The sequence below is a fragment of the Episyrphus balteatus genome, chromosome 2 (assembly GCF_945859705.1).
Source record: "Episyrphus balteatus chromosome 2, idEpiBalt1.1, whole genome shotgun sequence".
Classification (NCBI taxonomy): domain Eukaryota; kingdom Metazoa; phylum Arthropoda; class Insecta; order Diptera; family Syrphidae; genus Episyrphus; species Episyrphus balteatus.
This window is the reverse complement of record NC_079135.1, coordinates 2,585,199-2,605,142: the sequence shown is the minus strand read 5'-3', so window position 1 is coordinate 2,605,142 and position 19,944 is coordinate 2,585,199. Positions and strand designations below refer to the sequence as shown.

At 29.1% G+C, this 19,944-nt stretch overlaps 1 protein-coding gene across 4 annotated transcripts in view; it reads left to right on the top strand.

Moving 5' to 3' along the window:
• LOC129908998 (bestrophin homolog 15) overlaps positions 1 to 19,944 on the top strand; it is a 55,637-nt gene that overhangs the window by 24,033 nt on the left and 11,660 nt on the right. For all 4 annotated transcript variants that reach the window (XM_055985879.1, XM_055985876.1, XM_055985877.1 and 1 more), the window contains exons 3-6: positions 15,345 to 15,455; positions 15,831 to 16,011; positions 16,076 to 16,444; positions 16,611 to 16,739. In XM_055985879.1, coding sequence (XP_055841854.1) covers positions 15,345 to 15,455; positions 15,831 to 16,011; positions 16,076 to 16,444; positions 16,611 to 16,739 — 790 coding nt within the window. The remainder of the gene's footprint in view (positions 1 to 15,344; positions 15,456 to 15,830; positions 16,012 to 16,075; positions 16,445 to 16,610; positions 16,740 to 19,944) is intronic.

Below are 19,944 nucleotides of genomic sequence, written 5' to 3'. Positions count from 1 at the left end.
TAATTACATGGTAATGTGCACTTGCACCTACTTAAAAACAAAATAAACTGCCTTGTTGACGGTTCTAACCAGAGAAAGCCGCAGGTGTCCGATTCAATCAGAATCAACTTTTTTTTTAAATTTAATATGGGAATTCTAAGAATTGATGATATGATTGATCTCCGCGTAAGCAGAAAATACTTTTCTATGGGAATTTCTTATTTAATTTAATTCAAAAGATATTTTATTTATCAAAACAAAAATCTATTTTTATTTTGATGATGATGCTGAGGAGAATAATTTATTAAACAAGAAAAAAATAAACAAATTTGTTTAAGTTTTGTTTGAATTAAATCTCGACAATTTGAGTAAACAATTAAAGACAATGTAGGTATTTCCCTCTTAAGAGTGCAAATAAATGGCAATGGCACGCATTGAACAACAAACCACAACAACAACAAAAACTAAGATAAAAGTCCATGACTTTTTAACTTAATCATCATCATCATCGTCGTCGTCTTTATTGCGTAATCTTTTATTGCAAAATTTAAATATTTTCATAGACAATACTAGTATAATATATGAGGCTCACAGCCTAGTAATTTTAAATACTCGTATATATCAACAGCACCCACCGTGCCGCCGTGGTGTATAGCATCAAATCACATCACATCACAATAAACACCATACACCATAGCATCACGGTTCCAGTTGAGTACATTTAGCTACGGCCACGGTTCAATGGTCTGGTAAGGTCGTTTTGACACAGACCCCGGAAATTTTTCGATATATGCGATTCCAAACCAATCCACGCCAAACAGTGTGTCACGCAATAAAATTTAATTAAATTAGTTATGCACCTGAGTCGCATATTTTTGCTCTTATATGAAATTTTGAGTTATTCGCAAAAAGCACAAGGCTAGGGCGTGTAGATTCCGTCAAAATACGGAGGACTTTTTCCTGCGTTTTACTAGAATCCAAAATAAAAACATTTTTTTTTTTTTGTTTTTTCTTTAAAGAACAAAACTATGGAAAGAGTTTCTTTTCCTACGAATTTCAACACGAAACTGAGTAAGCCCTGAAGTAAATGCTTTGAGTATTTTCTCACATAATTATCCTTAAACGTGTAGGTACCTTTGATTTGATTGACTTTTGTCAACGAAAAATTATCTAAACGAAGCATGTTTCATTAATTCACATGAATCAGTGTCACCAAAAACTTCGTTCTTGTTGATTCTCATAAAATCGAGTGACCTATTTTCATATGAAACCAGAATATTATGAGATGAATCCGTTTTTTTTTATTGATTCACATGAATTAGTGTCACCCAAAACTTCGTTCTTGTTGATTCTCATAAAATCGAGTGACCTATTTTCATATGAAACCAGATTATTATGAGATGAATCCGTTTTTTTACTTACTCTAAGGGCAGGTATTGGTTTCGTGTCGAAAAAAAAAATTGAGGTTTTAATCAAAACCAACATTACGATGATGGAGAATTCCGAAAAAGTCCATCTGTACACATTTCCACAGCCTAAACGGGAGGATGGATATTCTTCAAATTTGGTACAGATGATTTTTATGGAATTCTGAAAGTTGGTTTTTTTTTGTTTTTTTACATCTAGTTTAGAACGTATACCTCCCATACAAAAAAATACGATATTACGAATTTCTCGAAAACGGCTCTAACGATTTTGATTAAACTTTGTATACGTAATATTTAAAGCAGTTTCAATAAAACTGCATTTTTATTTTTTCTCATCAAAGTCAAATACCAAAAAAAATTTTTTTTCATTTAACAAAATTTTGCCCTAAATGTTGGCTCTTCTCCAATATCAATTTTTTAAAATTTAGATCCACCTGCTTTGAACTTAAAGAGCAAGTACGTTATTGATTCACATGAATCAGTGTCACCAAAAACTTCGTTCTTGTTGATTCTCATAAAATCGAGTGACCTATTTTCATATGAAACCAGAATGATGAGATGAATTCGTTTGGCAGATTTGACATGTTACCTATGTATCAAGACAATGACAATGATTATGTTTGAAACAAAATTCCCGTTATGATTATTAAAATATTTCATAAATATTAAATTCAAGTGTCTGGTCCTGAGTTATTTGTATGATTTTTTTTTTAGTTTGAAAAGAGATAGAATTTTTTTACCACCCCCTAACTGACCCTCACCCATTGCATGTTAAAAAAAAGAAAGAAAAAACCTAGATTTCAATTCATAAAATAAAACCTCAAAATTACCTTAAACTTTATAGCACACAGGTGAGGTGACGTGAAACATTTCCATATAAAGAGATGTGGCTTAAATCCAATTAGAATGCGACTCAAGTCGCGGAAGATGATTAAGATAAATGATATAGATTTAGTCTGCGTTGAGAGGATAATAATAATTATTATATTTGTTGTTACGTTTTTTTTTTGTTGCAATTAATTAGTTAATTAAATTGAATGAATTGCTAGGTTAGAATTTTCACTTTTTAATATACTGTCATGTTCAGCATACATAAAAAAGCTGAAGTTCGAATATAATTTTCACGTTGTCAACATTGATGTCGTGCGACACACTACTGGTTCACCTAGAATCTTTTATTTGTTTCAATGTAATACGAATGAGTCCATGTCTGGTATAAAATATATTTGTTTAAACAAATGAATGAAAAAAATAATAGATTTTTGTTTTGTTGTATTTTTAATTCATAGTTAATATAGAGATTTAGATTTTCTCATGTCCGTCGTCGGTCGTCGTATTTTTTAATGAATCTTAAACGTGCGAGAAAAATGTGTGTTTTTATTTTAAGTTGATGATTCAATTTGAAATGAGACTTGTTCTACGTTTAACAAGGGTGTTTTTTTTTATTAGCAAAGGGAAACTCATCACCATGTTTCAAGTAGTACACACAATGAAATTGTTTATTTATTACCCTGATTATTCTCTCAGAGGCAGGGGCGTACACTTCCTTGGGGCAAGCGGGGCGGCGCCCTGGGGCCCCCGACCGACCCGAGGGCCCCCACTGGAGACAATGCGGAGAAGGAAACTGTTAGCATAAATTAAGTTACAAAGTAAATTAAAATGTATTTGAATCACCTCGGATACAAGGGAGACAAATTATGTTATTCAGTGTAATGTATAATGCATTGGTAGCCACACCATATATATTGATTTAAAAAAAGGTTACCCCAGGGGCCCCAAAAAAATAAACTGCTTTTTTAAAAGAAAAATTATAATTTTATTTAAGCTATTACTTCAGTGGTTCAAAACAATCAAATGGAAAATTAAATATCAATTCAGGGGCCCCAACATAAATACATCAGGGCCCAAGATAAAAACATTGTTATTGGTGGCATTCCGAATATTACTTCAGAACAGAGGCCCCAATACCTATTAATTCATGGCTCCAAAAAAATTATATTATATTTTAGGGGCCTCTAAGCACTTAATTTTGAGGTAACAAAAATAATTTTTCAGGGACCCCAAACGAAACAAACTATGTTTCATGATAGAAAATCAAATGTGTACATATTACTTCAGAACAGAGGCCCCAAGAACTATCAATTCCAAGCTAAAAAAAAAATTATTTTAGGGGTCTCTAAATATTTAATTTTGGGGGCCCCTAGTACAAGTATATACTACTTTTATGGTAGACATTTTTAGTTAGTATAGCAAAGTGCATTACGAACATATTAAAACATTAAAATAAATAAGCCATACAAAAAAAACTATATGGCGTATACGTACTTTTTCCTTGTATCTAAGGGGCCCCAAAATTTAGCCTTGCCCCGGGGCCCCGGCGACTCAACGTACGCCACTGCCCAGAGGATAATTAGCCTATTTAGTTTTATAATATTGAAAAGGGGGCTCGTAAGATAGAGTTTATGATTATTACTCACGAGAATGTTTCTTTTTTTTCTGTTTGAGTTTTTGTATCGTCTTGTTAATTCTAGGTGAAGGCTTTGAAAGCAAATAGAAGTTTCATCTTTTGAATTTTGATGAATTAAAATTAAAATAAAAATACAAATTATAAGCATTTAATATCTAGTTAAAGGTTTTAGATTAGTATTAAACCGGGTATTTATTTAAATAAATAAATTTTTTTAAAAATAAATAAATTAGTTGGTAAATTTTAAATTGATAAATAGGTAAATTACATAGATTGGAATTTGAACGAATAAAAAAAACTACATACAATTTGTAAATTACAATTTTTTGATTTAAAAGAAAATCGTATACAAAAAAAAACTATCTTTTTTTCAAAAACATTTTATGATGAGAATATTCAAATAAAAATTTATTATAAAATATACAAAAGCACGTCATGAATATTCAGAAACATTACCGCAAATATGAACGGGAAATAAAATGAACAGCGGCGGCGAATGCTTTTCTGAATACAAAATTTATCAACATACCGACTATCGCTGGACATCAACAATTATAGCTTACATTTACATGTGATAAGAATGAAAGTAAATATTTCGAAGAATTTACGCATAAATATGTGGATAATGATTTTCTACCCTCCTCTTCCGCACCTAATAAATTTCAAAAGAAAAAAATAAACAGGTGAATCAGAGAGTGCTTGGTTGTCATTTAAGGTAAACGAACCTGGTAACGTCACGTAGCTTAGATTTATATTAAAATCCATATTTCTCCCACATTCATTATATTTTTTATTGGGTGACCATTTCTTAGGAAAAGGGTAAATAATGTAATCTTTTTTTTCCTGAATTCACTTTTTATTGCAAATTGAGCAGTTAAAGTAACCTGGTTAATATCTCAACTAACAATTTTGCTTGTACTTGTAATCCATCATGATAAAATTCTTTTCAACGCCCAACTTACATTTCAGCTTCTATAAGGCCTTACAGAGGTTTAAGTGAAGCAATTTCATAATCATATTAATATTTAATTCTATTGCACTAACTTCAATTGAGTAGTTCTCATTAATTTTTACGGAAATTTAGGAGACATTTAAATATAAAAATTTTTGGTCTAACAACTTCTCATTTTCAAAGCTGCACACAATTTTGTTTGCCATTTTATAAAAAGACCAACAGAGTCTATGTAATACAGAACAGATGGTCACTCTAACCAACTAAGAACTTCAAACCACAGCCAACTACTTACTCTCAAAGCAAAATATACAACAAAAAAAATTCTTGGGGACACATATGACTGCCAAAGGAGAGATTACTCATTCGGCACACGACAAAATAGCAATGCCATTTTGGGATATTAAGTGTGTTGTATCACAATTTATGGTGATAGCCTGGTTTTCGATTGAAAAAGGGGAACTCCTTTGAAACTTATTGTGTCAAAATTTTAATGGGGCACACTTTTGTGTCTGTTTTGGTTCTTTTATTGTTTTTAATACTCCAGACCAGACTTTCTTTGTTTTTGATTTCTGAAGTAAAGAAGTTTCTTTTATTTTAAGCTTTGAAATTAGTTTCCAGTTTATGAATGAAACTTAAATTATGATTGCAATGTTGACGGAAAAAAATATCAAAAGCTGACATAATTAACGTTCAGAATCACTTCATTAAGTTTTATTTTTGGGTCACGTTAGTGGACAACCTGTTTGTGTGTTTGTAAAAATAAAAGTAGAAATACTAAGAAAACCCAAGGTCATTTTAAGTATTTTGTTGACCTGCTACACTAATTTAAGACAAGTTATCATTATATTTCTTTTTATTGGATTCCATAAGCTGTGGTGCAAATGAAAATATAAAACTTGGGAGAGAAAATTTTAAGAGATCATAAAAAAGTGGTTTTTGTGGTTTAAAGAGTTTGGTTCCAACCTTTGTTCAAAAACAGGTGTGTAAGTATTGCAAGAGAAATATTAAATTTAATTAATAAAACTTCCATGGTCATCCGTTGACATGTAAAGTTTCCGTTAAAAAAAAAAACACTCAACACTCTCAATGCACCGTTGCGGACCTAATTATAAACTTGATTCTTTTGAAACAAAGCTTTGGAGAATTCCATAAAAACTATCCAATGATTTAATTATCAGGTTATCTGTTATATTTTAATTCAAAAACGGTATGTATTAAAAATACAACCCCGAAATAATTTAAACATTAAACAGTTTTTTACTTGCTCAATAAGGCAAGTATTGGTTTCGTGTCAAAAAAATAATTCAAGGTTTTAATCAAAACTAACATTACGATGATGGAGAAGTCCGAAAAAGTGGTTTTCGTCATGACGTCCGTCGCACAGTGGGAAAAAAGTGGAAAAAAATCATTGGTGTGAAAGCTGGATTTTTGTATATGTTGGATGTTTTTCTTACAGTTATTATGTTGTAGAATCAGGATGTGAAAGCATTTCTTTCAAAAAAAAAATTCTAGATTTAGAAATTTGTATTCAAAGTTGAAAAATTATGAAAACTGATGTAAATATGAGTATTTTTTAAATGGTATAAAATCAGTAAAATTTTGACTTTTCAAAAAAATTTTTTTTGTAAATATATTAAAAATAAACTGTTTAACAATATTAGTTACAAGTTTAGCGGAAAAAAATTTTTTTCGATTTTTCATTTTAAGAATACTTATAATTTTCCGGAATTTTGAGTTCAAAGATTGTTTTAACTACTTCCTCTGTTTCCCTCTGTGGGCGGACTCATATCATATGATAGTGTTGAATCTCAGAAACATTTGGCACAAAAAATCTCATCCTAGTTCGTCCTAATAAACTTTTTAGAGCAATTTGAAGCTAAGCAAATGTGAAAAAACGTATTTTCTAAAAAAGCAGATTGTTATAAAAAATGGAAAGATTTTTTTAAAAATCATGTGTTTTAATATGTATTTTTATCCGATGAATTCAAATCTAACGTTAGTTTGAAAATACCTACATATAAAACAAAATATATCGAAAAATACTTAACAAAATGGACGGTTTTCAACGTTTTGTGCAATTTATTTAAAATTTTCTGGGGTACGAATATTAGATTCACTACTTAAAGATTTCAATTCAATAAAAAAGGGAATACCATTTATTTATTTTTTTTTTTTTCAGATATTCCAACAAGCAACAAATTTACAAATAAATTTCAAAATAAATTTGAATAATTTTCAACACTATTGTGTTTACCTTTTTTAAAGTTGGATTTATGAAAAAAAAAACATAATTAGGGTTTAAACCTATTTTCTCTTTTTGGTAGGCGTGGCAGTGGGCGGTAATTTCTGGAGTTGCTTCCCCTTGCTTTTAATAATTTTGCCTGAAAATTTCATTTAAATCGGTTCAGTGGTTAAGATTTAATTGAGTTTTTTCCAGTTCCCCATACAACGTGAATAACGGTTTCTATTAGAACTATTTTCCTTCTTTCAAGACTTGTTTAAATCTATTCGATATCTTTTTTATTTCCCGAGATACCTATCTTAAAATGTAGTTAGTGGGTTCGGCTTCATATATCATAAAGGAGATAATGACGTTATAATTTATATAGTAGATATACCATGCCAAACAACTCAAGATATCTCAGGCAGTAAAAAAGATATCGAAAAGATTTAAACAGGTCTTGAAAGAAGGAAATCAGTTATTATATAAACCGTTAGTAAATATGTTCAGACAATTTTACTTATATAAAAGAATAAGGTCCGAAATAGTAAAAAAAAAAAACTTTTTTTGCATTTTCTAACGTTAATATTTCAAAAACAGGAGCTGATTAATTTTTTATGACTTCGGATTCGAGTTAAAAACATCGAAAACCTTCAGAAAAGTATATTTTGGTTACTGCAAGTCACGTTGTCTTCGTTAAATTTCATACAAAAGTACTAGTTTTCAACTTTTTTTCAACTTAAATAGCCATTTTTCACTTTAGTGGGCGGGGCAGTGGGCGGAAATTACTGGTGTTGATGTATCTTCATATTTCCTATCATTCCTAAAAATTTCATCACAAACGGTCCAGTAGTTTAGATTTTACGGAGTTTTTTCCACTCTCCCATACAAGGTTCCCCACTGTGCGTCGGTCCGTGCGTCGCACAATGGGACGAAATGGGGTTGAGCGTCTCAAAAATGGTTTTCACGAATTTCGCAATTTCAAAAATCTAATGATGGGGTTATTATATAAAAATAGAGCTCTTTGCGATACAGTATATTTATTCTACATAATATTTATTCTAGGTACTTAAAACAACCTTCAAACACCGCATTTTGTTATTTTATATTTTGCTATTTTTGAAAAGAGACATTTTGAACTCAGATATTTCGTTAGTTTTTTAATAAACTTTATTAATGTTATATATTTTTGTAAAGCTTCTCAAGTAGCACAAAAGTCTAAGATACACCAAAATATTTGGTGTATTTTTTGCACTTTCGTGATATGCATTTTGAATATAAAAAATACACCATTTTCTCGTATAAAATAAACTCCGGTGGTTAAAAAAATATACCGATTTTGGTGTATAAATGGCACTAGTGGTATATTAAATGATCTGTTTTTGGTGAAAATTATCCCTTTGAAATTGAAAAATACACAATAAATCTATGGATAAAATACACCATTTAAATTATTCTGATTTAAAATTTGAACCAAAGTTTATTTTTTATCTCAAACAGTTTGATGAATTCTAATTCACACCATTTCTTATGAAATAAATGAAAATGAATTTTTATTCACTTTCATAATATTGCCATAAGAAACCAATGGTTAAATATGATTTTGTTTGCCAAATTTTAAAACGAAACACATTCTATCTACTAATTTTAGATGCTACCCCCTCTAAAAATCGAGCGCCTCAAAAATGTCAGTGAATTAATGATTTTTTTTTCGATTTTAAGAATCCATTTTTCAAAAATTATAATTTTTGTGTTGTTTTACATTTTTTTAAGAAAAGTTATTTTATAATGAATCGAAAAAACTAAGAATGCGGGACTATTAGGTCGATAAATATACTATTTTAATAAAATAATTAATCGCTGTCTTCTATTTTTAAATGGCGTCCATTGAAAAATATGGCGTCTCCCACATATGCATTTTGGTGAATTTTATGTCCACAGGGTGTGCTTCCTACACCAAACAGAGTGTACAAAATAAACCGTTTTGGTTGATTTCAGAATCAAATAATTTTATGCACCATTAATGGTATATTATAAAAACAACTGAATATCGGTGTATTTTTTGCACGGAATCTTAAAAAAATGTTGAAATTTTGTACAGAAAAGACAGTGGTATAATTTTTATACCACTAATTTTAAGAAATACACCATATTTTTTCAATTTTCTCAATTTTACACCAAAATTAATGAATTTACACCAATTTATACACAAGTGTGCTACTTGAGTTGTAATCTCTTCTTTCCAAAACTATAAGAATTTTTTGTATTAAATGGAACAGTAAACTTAAAAAAAAAAATTGAGTGTGGTGAGTTTTTTTCTCATTATTTCGTTTTCAACTAGAGTTTTCTATGTTGGCTCCGGCTGCCTCCGCTGAGTTAATGACTGTTTTGTATTCTATTTTTGTTGTAGATTAAGAAACAAAAATAAAAAATTTCCCATTTTCATCCTTTTTCGTTTTACAAGCGAAATTGAATAATGAGAGAATTTATTTTTTATTTATTCTGAGCTTTAAAAATCTATTACTTTTGCAATTTTGAATTTAAAAAGTTCAAATTTGGCACAATAAAAGTTCATATTATTGGCTTTGCAAATAATTATAATTTTGTGTTAAAAATTAAAAAAAAAAACGGTAAAATTAAGCTCACATGTATAATAGCCTTCTTGAAGAAGCTAATGGGTGTATACGCACCAAATTCACTCGTTTTCATTCATTGACTTGATAGTTTTCATTTAGCAGACCAAACGGTAAACAAAATAAATGAAATCCTGATCCTTATTTCCAAAGTCATTCCGAGAAATAAAAAAAATACTATAGAGGATTTTTCTTTAGTATTTTTCGTTAATGATTGCCACGAAATTTTTACGCAGTGTGGCAATCGTGGCTCTGTTAGATATTAGACCCCTGTTCTTATAATTTTTAGTCGGTATTGTTTTTAATAGAATACTGAAGAATTCCAATTTTTGCATTGGATGTTTGGAAATGTTCTTAAAAAAAAATCAATTCCATTAATTTCCCTATTATAATTTATTTATTTTTTTAAATAAAATACATTCTTATCTGTCCATTGAATAGACTAAAATATAAACTACGCAATAATCCATCTTTTGAAACAATTAAAAACCGTTATTAATGATACCTCACTATGCTTTATTCGAAGTGTTTTTTTTTTTTAATTTGGAAATAACTTAGTCCATTTGTCAACAAATGACTGATAACGATAAACAAAAGTATACAGAAAAATTTTTTCCTTTAATTATGCGTTTTGCTCATTCAACAAAATAATATTATTTTTCATAAATAAAAGTAATCGTTTATTGTTGTTAACAGTATAATATGTTTACTTCGATAAGTACTGAGTTATGTACCTTTAGAATAAGACTATTATGATAACAGGAATTTATTAAAACACAATTTTATGTTTTGGAACGTAAATTTTATGAAAAAGGTTATATTTGATCTTGAGAGTTTCGAAGTAAGGAACTATGGCAAACCCTGTCGGACCATTTTTTTTTTGTTTTCCATTGCTTAGAAAAAAGATTAAATTATATCGTACATTTTTTGTATGAAAAAAATATTTTTTTAACTTTAAATATATTTATTGTGCTTTTAAAACAAACTAACCAGAACAATACTTAAGTACATCAGTTCCTAATATATTCAAGATAATATGTTCCAAATTTCATTCAATTATTCAAAGAAACAAAGAAGTTACAGATTTTTGAGACGCTTAACCTCGTTTCGTCCCATAGTGCGTCGGTGCGTCGTCAAAAAAAGCTGTACATGAAGCTGCAGGCTAAACGGATGGACGGATTTTCTTGAAATTTGGTACAGATGATTTTTTCATAATTTACAAGGTTGGTTTTTTTTTTTTTGTTTTTAATTTCTTGCTTAGAACGTATACCTCCCATACAAAATTTTCGAGTTATTGCAATTTTCTCGAAAACGGCTCTAACGATTTTGATTAAATTTAACACACGTAATGCTGTACGTAGTTCTAACATAACTGCGTTTTTAGTTTTTCTCAAAAAATGCGGATAGTGAAAATATAACATTAACTTTTTTTTTTAATCGCGGATGTCGGCTCTTCCCGTACATCTTAATGAGTTATTGCAATTTCCTCGTAAATGGCTCAAACGATTTCTATTGAATTTTACACACGTAATGTTATACATATGTAAATCTAACATAACTGCATTTTTACGGATAATGGAAACATGATATTAATTTTTTTTTTTAATCCTTGATGTCGGCTCTTCCCGTACATCGTTAATAAGTTATTACAATTTTCTCGAAAACGGGTCTAACGATTTACTTAGACTAAATCTGACATACATAATGCTTTAAGTGATTATAATATAGCTAATAGCGTAAGAAATACCATACAAAAAATGTACATATTTTTGCATTTCTTATGAAAATAGTTAAAAAATCAAATTTGACTACCTAATTGAAAATATTTTTCTTAAAAAGCTTTGACATAAGAGCTACTTTTATCATAAGAGCAAGTACGTGCGGCCCCAGTCATGCATTTTATTTTTTTCTGGTTTTTCTTAAAGTTTCGTTTTTTAAAGTACCCAAAAGTACCTTGACCTGGGAAAGTGGTCTCATTCAGATTTAATGAAATCTTAATATGTTGTAGTTCAGAATCAACTGAAAAGTTTGTATGAATCATGAACAATTTTAAATACTTACTTTTTTACTTAGTAGCAGAGTAGCAAAACATTTCTGTATTTAAGCTTTTTTTTATATTTTGAAGCATGTATGTTCCCTTAAAACTTCTAAACTACTTATTATAAATTGTAAAATGTGATATCGTTAGAAGCGTCTTGCTTGTTCGTTGGTTATGATCTTTATAAAGTTATCTAAAGTAGCGCTACCTAGAGGCATTTTTGAATCAAAACCTCTTTCTCCCATTATTATGCGTACTTATACGTACCTACTCGTACATATATCGTCGACGTAAAGCAAAATTGTTCTAAATCCACTTTTTACCGAATATAAGTTAATGATGCAGTTTTACTAATTTGGGGGTGCTCTTTCCCAATTTAAAAACCGTTTTTGTCAAAAAAAATATCATTCCACAGATAATATAATTTAATGGGACATAGAACAGTAAATACAGGGAAGTAGCGTTTTGAAAATGAGCCCGAGTATTATTAAAGAGAAAAGAACAAACTTTATAAAAAAACATAACTTGAATGGCAAACGAGCAGAAAATTGTCGCTTTAAACCAATTTGAAACTTAAAAATCGTGCCCTGTAAAATTTACTTTTTGTAACAATTTTGAACAATTTTGCTTTACGGCGACGATATGACAAATATCGATAACCCTAACCCCCACCTATCACTTTCTCACATTGTTTGCTAATTAAATATCTATGTTGTTTATTTGTCTACATAAAATGAGATTTAAAAATTCTTTTTTTGTTTTTTGTAAAATGATTGAACAATTTGAACAAAATGTATCGAAAGTGCATTTCCATATTTTGAATTCTCTCAGATTCAAACAAAAACCGACAGAGTCAGGTTTCAAATCAAATAGAAAAACGACTAATCAATTAAAGGAACGTGTTGTTGTTTTTTTATTTTATTAAAAATTCATTAAGTTAACGCCACAACCATAATAAACACATCACTCAATCAACAAAATAACAACAACTTCTATTGAACATTGATGATGTCCATAAAAAACACGAAATTCGATGTCGAATTCCATGATTGCATTTATCTTCATTTAATTACCACCTGATGAAATAAAAAAAAACAACAAAATAAACAAAAACAACAACCAATAACGATAAACAAAAAAAAAAACACCTGTGAAAGATAGAAATGTTACTATCAAACGCACTTCAATCGTTTTTTTTTTGTGGTTTGAGCTTGATGATTGCCAAATGATGGAAATAACATCATAATAAACTTTGGTTTCGAGTTCGAATTGATGGAATCTTCATGTCTACTCACATACAAACAGAAATCTAGAGTGAAAGACAGTGCAATAAATTATGATTTCCTTAATTAGAAAAGTTGTTTGACATCAGTCAAGTTTTAATTTTATTCATGTCCCGCCAATATCGATAGAGAACCCCTGTAGTATTCACAACTGATTTTGAAACAAGTATCACCGCCAGACAAATCGATATTGTGCGATAAGATAAATTATGACGACAGCACTTTGTCGCGCGTTCTACCATATTATTGAATTCAATACAAATTGCGTCCAAGATCAAGGTAAGCGAGCACGAGTCTTTACATCTTACAAGTAACAAAACATACACACTTTGTGGATAGTTGTATGAGTTCGATCTTACATAAGGCTTGAATGTGATAGTCACACAGGAAACTAGAGCACTACACACGCTGGCTGACGCTATAGACGGAAAGCATTCGATATTTAGATAGATTGCTGCAAGCAAGCAAAGTTTGAATTTGATTTTCTCAATCGTATTTTCCAATCGTTTTCCAATAAACACATACCATATGACCCTGGACGATGTGTGAGTAATTAAAGTTGATATGTTTGTTATTTTTATTTGCAAGTTGGTAATCGGATTAAACTTGTAAGACATAAAGTCTGTGTAAATTTTGTATTGACAAATGAAAGCAAAATTATAGTCTCAGATAGAGGTTCGTTAAACATTTGAAGTTAGTTAAAATTTTTTTCTGAATTCAAAACTTGTAAGGAAGGTTTAACTATCGTTGAGGTGTCTGGTTTGTTGTCATGTAGTTTGAGAGACCTACAGGAATTGTTTGTGATACTTACTTCAAAAACTCTTGATATTTATTGGGGCAAATCCTTATACTTACGATTTAACTTGTGATATTTACCGGGTGCCCGTGATACTTTAAAGTCTATAGGTTAAAAATTGCCGATGTTGCCGTATTGTTTTTTAAAATTAAAATTAAATTTTTTTTAACAAAACCAAATTTTTTGCTTAAATTTCATAAAATAAATAATACCAAACTATTCTCTAGATAATTTAAGAAAAAAAAAATATATGGGGGTAAAAGACAATCTTCCATCGTTAAAGAGATAAATGCAATTTTCTCACAAACTGACTTCAAACACAAAAAAAAATATTTTGAACACAACTGCAACACTTACAATATTTGCATACACGTTTTCAAATCTCTATGTGTAAAATTTGAATCGACTAAATTTAATCAAGAGTTTTTGAAAGAATGGTCCTCAACTCAGAATTTTGGAAAAAAAAAGTTATTAAAAATTTTGGCCAAAAATATTATCAGTTGAATTCCGAAGAGGAAAAGGTAATATTTATTACAGTTTAAAAAAAAAATAAAAATTACTTCAAGTTCATTGGATTTTTTGATAAAAACTGAATTTTTGCATTGAAATAATTGATTTTCTCAAAGACTTTGGCAAATAAGAACTTTAAACTTTTCCTATTTAACTTTCAACAATAAGGACTTCTATTAAGAAAAGTTCTTTAAAAATGAAATATTTTTCAATTTTTTCATAAACCTTTTATAATTTGAAGTCATAATAAATGTGGCCATAAAAATTTAAAAAATAAATGCATATTATATTACGAAAATTTTTTTAAAAAGGACATGTTAAAATTTTTTCAATATTTTTTTTTTCTTCAAAAATCTGAGTTTAATTACCATTTTTTCAAGAACCCTTTCCTCAGTTTACTTAATTTTAATTTTTCAAGCTTACAAGCTTCTAGGTTTTGCCGTTGTGTTCAAATATTTTTTTTTTTTTTTGGTGTTTGAAGTCAATTTGTGAGAAAATTGGATTTATCGCCTAAACGATGAAAGATTGTCTTTCACTCCCATGTAGTTGTTTTCCTTTAATTGCCTAGACAATCTTTTGGCATTAGTAAATTTATGAAATTTAAACAAAATTTGTATTCACAAAAATCTTCAATTACATTAAAAAAAAATCAAAACGGCAACAGCGGCAATTTTTAATCTAAAGTATTTTCGGCCGGGTTCCCTTATATTGTAATTTTTTGGGGTAGCCCGTGATACTTACCAATATTTATTAGGACATTAATTAAAATTATGAGAGTAACGTGTTTCTTACGGGGGCAGCCGGTTCGGCAAAAATTTTAAAAGAAAATTCAAGACAAAATTAGTTTGTTTAAGAAACTAATCGCATTGCACTTACTATAAATAAAAAAAAAAAAAAACAGAAGAGCGTATCTTAAGACAAGCTAGTAGTTTTATAAGATTATTATTGTAATTACTATTATTTGAATTATTATTATTACTATAGAAAATTGATTTCTTATCAAAATTAATAAATCATTTATTTCTATCTTTTCAGATGGCGTGGCAGTGTATACAAATTAGTGTGGCGTGAATTGATTGCTTATTTATGTTTATATTATACCATTAACTTAGTCTATAGATTTGTACTTAATGATTACCAACAACAGTGAGTATAATTTATTATTAATAATTATTTTTTGTTTAATTTTTATCTAAATAAAAATTAAAAACAATCAAAACGTAGATAAATTACCAACAAAAAAAAGATACAAAACCTCAACACGTGCTAATCAATAACACAAGAAAAAAAGATATATAAATAAATACCGCTTCGCAAATTTAAATAACCACATTTTGTATAGGTTTTTGATTGGCATTTTGCCCCTGCGGGAACGTGTTTTTAATTTTTTTTTATACTGCAATGTCTGCGTGTCTCTAGCCAAGCTACACAACAAGAACGATTTAAATAAACAAGTTCTTCAAAACAAAAAATGAAAAGAAAAAACAAAAATTATTAACAATTTGTATCTTGAATTTCCAGAATATTTGCCAAAATCCGAGTTTACTTCGGTGAACAGAGTGAAACCATCCCAATGTCCTTTGTGCTCGGATTCTATGTAAGTCTGGTGGTGAAGAGATGGTGGGAGCAATACAGATTACTGCCATGGCCAGACACTCTTGCCCTTTTCATAAGTGCTGCCATTCCTAACTCCAATGGAGGAGTAAGTCTTGACAAATAATACTCTTATAGTCTTTTCTGTAACCCAATCTTCCTTTTGTCTATAGAATGAAACAGGACGACTGATGCGTCGTAATATTATGCGATACATGGTCTTGGCTTATGTCATCACTCTGCAGCGAATATCGTTGCGCGTTAAAAGACGCTTCCCATCGACACAGCATCTTGTGGATGCTGGGCTAATGCACGAAAGCGAGATGAAAATCTTCGAGACGATGAATGCTAAAAGTCCCATGTCCAAGTATTGGATGCCTCTGGTGTGGGCGACAAACATCATTAATCGTGCAAGAAAAGACGGTCTGATCTCATCCGATCATATTGTTCAGACAATTCTGGTGGAATTGTCTGATATCCGACGAAGGCTTGGCGGCTTGATTGGTTACGATACGGTTTGCGTGCCATTGGTATACACACAGGTAAGGCTGAGTTTTTTTTTTTTACACTGCAGATGATGCAGACTTTTGAGCTCATAATCTTTGTTTTTTTTTATAAAAATGATGCAAGCGGAAAAATTTTGTACGGAACTATCTTTTTTATTATATGCACTAATATTTTTGTTTTTGTTATAATTTGTCATTTCAGGTTGTCACATTGGTGTTGTATATTTATTTTATTGCCGCTGTTGTAGGCAAACAAATGCTTCCAAATATGCCAAGTCGAAATGGAAAAGCCGACACAGACTTGTACTTCCCATTGTTTACAGTGTTACAAGTGAGTGTTTTTATATTTACTTTTTTTATGTTGATAAAAAATAGTTTTACATTATCTGAACAGACTTTAATGAAACCTTCATGCGTCTATCAATGCTAAAACGTGGTAAACATTGTCAAAAATGAGTGACATTTTTTCAGATGTTTGATAGTAGATTTTTTGTTTTTTGAGAAAATATACTTTTTTCTTTTTGCACTGAAGGCCAAATTCTTTCAATTTTTTTGAAGTGGAAACTTCTTTAGCATCGTAGTGATTTGAAACAAGATGAAACGAAAACGCGACACGAACATTCAACTTGTTATAACTTTTTGGTTTTATGAAATTTGTACTATAGATAGGTAATTAAATAAACTATAAATGTACAAAATTTCAATTAATTTCATATTCAAAATTCTGAGATAACGGTAAAAAGATGTTCTTTTTCTACACACGTTATATCTTTTGATCTAGTGCACATACAAATTTGATTTAACCTTACTACGCATGCTGATAACATAACCTTTCATTTGATATATCACAATTAACTGTACGAGCTCTACAAGTTACACAATCTTAAATTGAAAAATTGTTGACGCTTTAAAAAATTCTTATTTTTTTTTCTAGGCATGGTAGAAATATGATTCATACGTCATATAAAAGGTGAAATAACCGGGAGCGGGTCATAATTCTGCTTGTCAAAATTCTGTACGACAAAATTCTGTAGGGTCAAAATACTGTGAGACCATAATTCTGTACGTCATTATACTGTAAATACAAAATTCTGTACGTCAAAATACTGTATGGACAAAATACTGACTTGCAAAATTCTGTTTTGTAAAATTCTGTACGGCAAAATTCTGTATATCAAAATTCTGTAAAAATGCTGTAAAAAAATATCGTTTTGATAATGTACAAAAGTGCGCGCGCACTTTTTTACATTATCAAAACGATATTTTTTTACAGCATTTTTACAGAATTTTGATGTACAGAATTTTGATATACAGTATTTTGACCAAACAGAATTTTGCTACACAGAATTTTGACTTTCAGAATTTTGCTCGTACAGCATTTTGCACATACAGAATTTTGACATACAGTATTTTGGCATACAGTATTTTGAATACAGAATTTTGCAACATACAGAATTTCGACCCCAACCCGAAATAACCTTTCAGATGATATAAAATTTACTATAGGTTGTCATTTAAAATAATATATTTAATGGTGTTAAAAGAGAAAAAAGATTGTTTTTTTTTTGCTTTTTTGATGAAAAGTGATATGGTTTGAAAAAAAATAAGCTCTTTTTGTAGATGTTGTATAGACATGCACGATATAAATATTTTAAGCTGAAATAATAAGCTTTCAGATGATATAAAATAAATAGGTTGTCATATAAAAACATGTATTTAAAGGAGATAAAATAAAAAATAGGTAGATTTTTTTCTTTTTTTTTTTTGCAAGATAATTTTTTTTTAAGGTTTCCATTCTATTACGCCGGCGTGTGAATTGCACACATGACTTTTTTTTATTATTTTTATCCCTTTCAGTTTTGGAACGCCAAGTTCGTTGTGGAATTTGTAGCACTTAATTATTATTATGTCATAGAGTTTTCTTATTATAAGGCAACAAATTAAAACTTATTACAAATTCATAAGCTTGGTTAGTCTTTAGAGGGCTTAGAATTTATGTGAAAAAAGTCCTTATTTTCTTGAAACTTTAATCTTCTTCAAAAAGAAATAGGCACTTATTTAGATAAAAAAACACATATTAACTCCATAATTTAAGGACTAGAAATAAATAAATCATAAGTTAGCTTGAAGTCACGTAGATAGAAATAATTAGAAGACAAAAATTTCGTGCACACGAAAATGTTAGAATCAACGAAAAAAAATTATTCACAAGATAAATTATAAATATTCCTGTTAATTTCTATGTTATTTCTTCGAACATGAAAATTAGTAGATGTAACAATCAATCAATTTGAATAATGATATTCGAGAAAAATTATTTTGGAGTTGAAAAAAAAAAAATACCCACTTCTTAGAAAATTTTATTTGATTCTCGTACCAAGCAGTGACTTGCTTTCTTAAATTATAAAAAAAATAAATTTATTGTGTAAGGAATATTGTTTTGGATGGCTTAGAATCTAATAATAAAAATTTGTCACTTCATTTTTTTTATACTTAGTTTTGCCATTTCCACATTTCATCCCATTTTAATGGCCTTTTATTTATAATAATAGAGTTAACAAACAGAATACACAACAGATTGACTTAATTTCACTACTTTCAGTTTAAAAACTTTGAATATCAATAAAGGTATCAAACGAGTACCTTTGTTATTTGATATCTCGGAGTCAAAGTTAGAAGCATATTGTTTATGGAATGTGGGTCACTTTGACGTATGAGTAACCTTTTTTGTATAATTTCAATAAGTGACCATTTTTAATGCATGATACAAAATTTTCTTTCTCATCGATCTTTTTTCTCATTTTGAATTAAAAAAAAAAACTTTTTTTAAAAACCATTATTAATAGTATTTTTTTTAATCCGATTTTCTCCGATACTACTTATTCAATTTCAACGAAACTTTTTGTAAAAACGCATTCATATAATTTTAATACAAGCCAAAAATAAAATTTTGAAAAAATTAATTTTTTGAATTTTTCTAATTTGAAAATTTTTTTTTGAAAAATCAAATTTGAAATTTTTTTTTGAAAAATTAAGTTTTCGAAAACCGGACATTGAATTGTTTTGAAATTTTTGTTTTAGATGTTGATCAGTAAATTTCTACAAAATGGTATAACAATTTTATTTTAAAACTTTTGTTTTTTCAAAAAATTATTTATAAAAAATTAGTTTTTTTTTTTAAATGACGTGAACAATAAGAGCAAGTTCGTGCGATATCTTATCTCTTACCAAAATAAATGCAAGATTTAATAGCATTATAAACTTAAACTTTAAAAAAAAAGAGTACTTTTTTGACGTGATAACGTGTTATAAATCGATGAACCATGACAGCCACCACAAAAAAGTGACGCCATTTTCTCCCGTTCCACTCTCGCACTTGCGCAGTTCGGCAAAGGTTTCAATTAAAAATAAACTATTAGAGGTAAAAAAATCTTCTATAGCTTATTTGAAAGTTAAATACATTTGAAGGATTTTAAAAAATTCCATCTTTTAATAGGGGTAAAACTAAATTTCAAAAAATTGGCTATTTTCTAAAC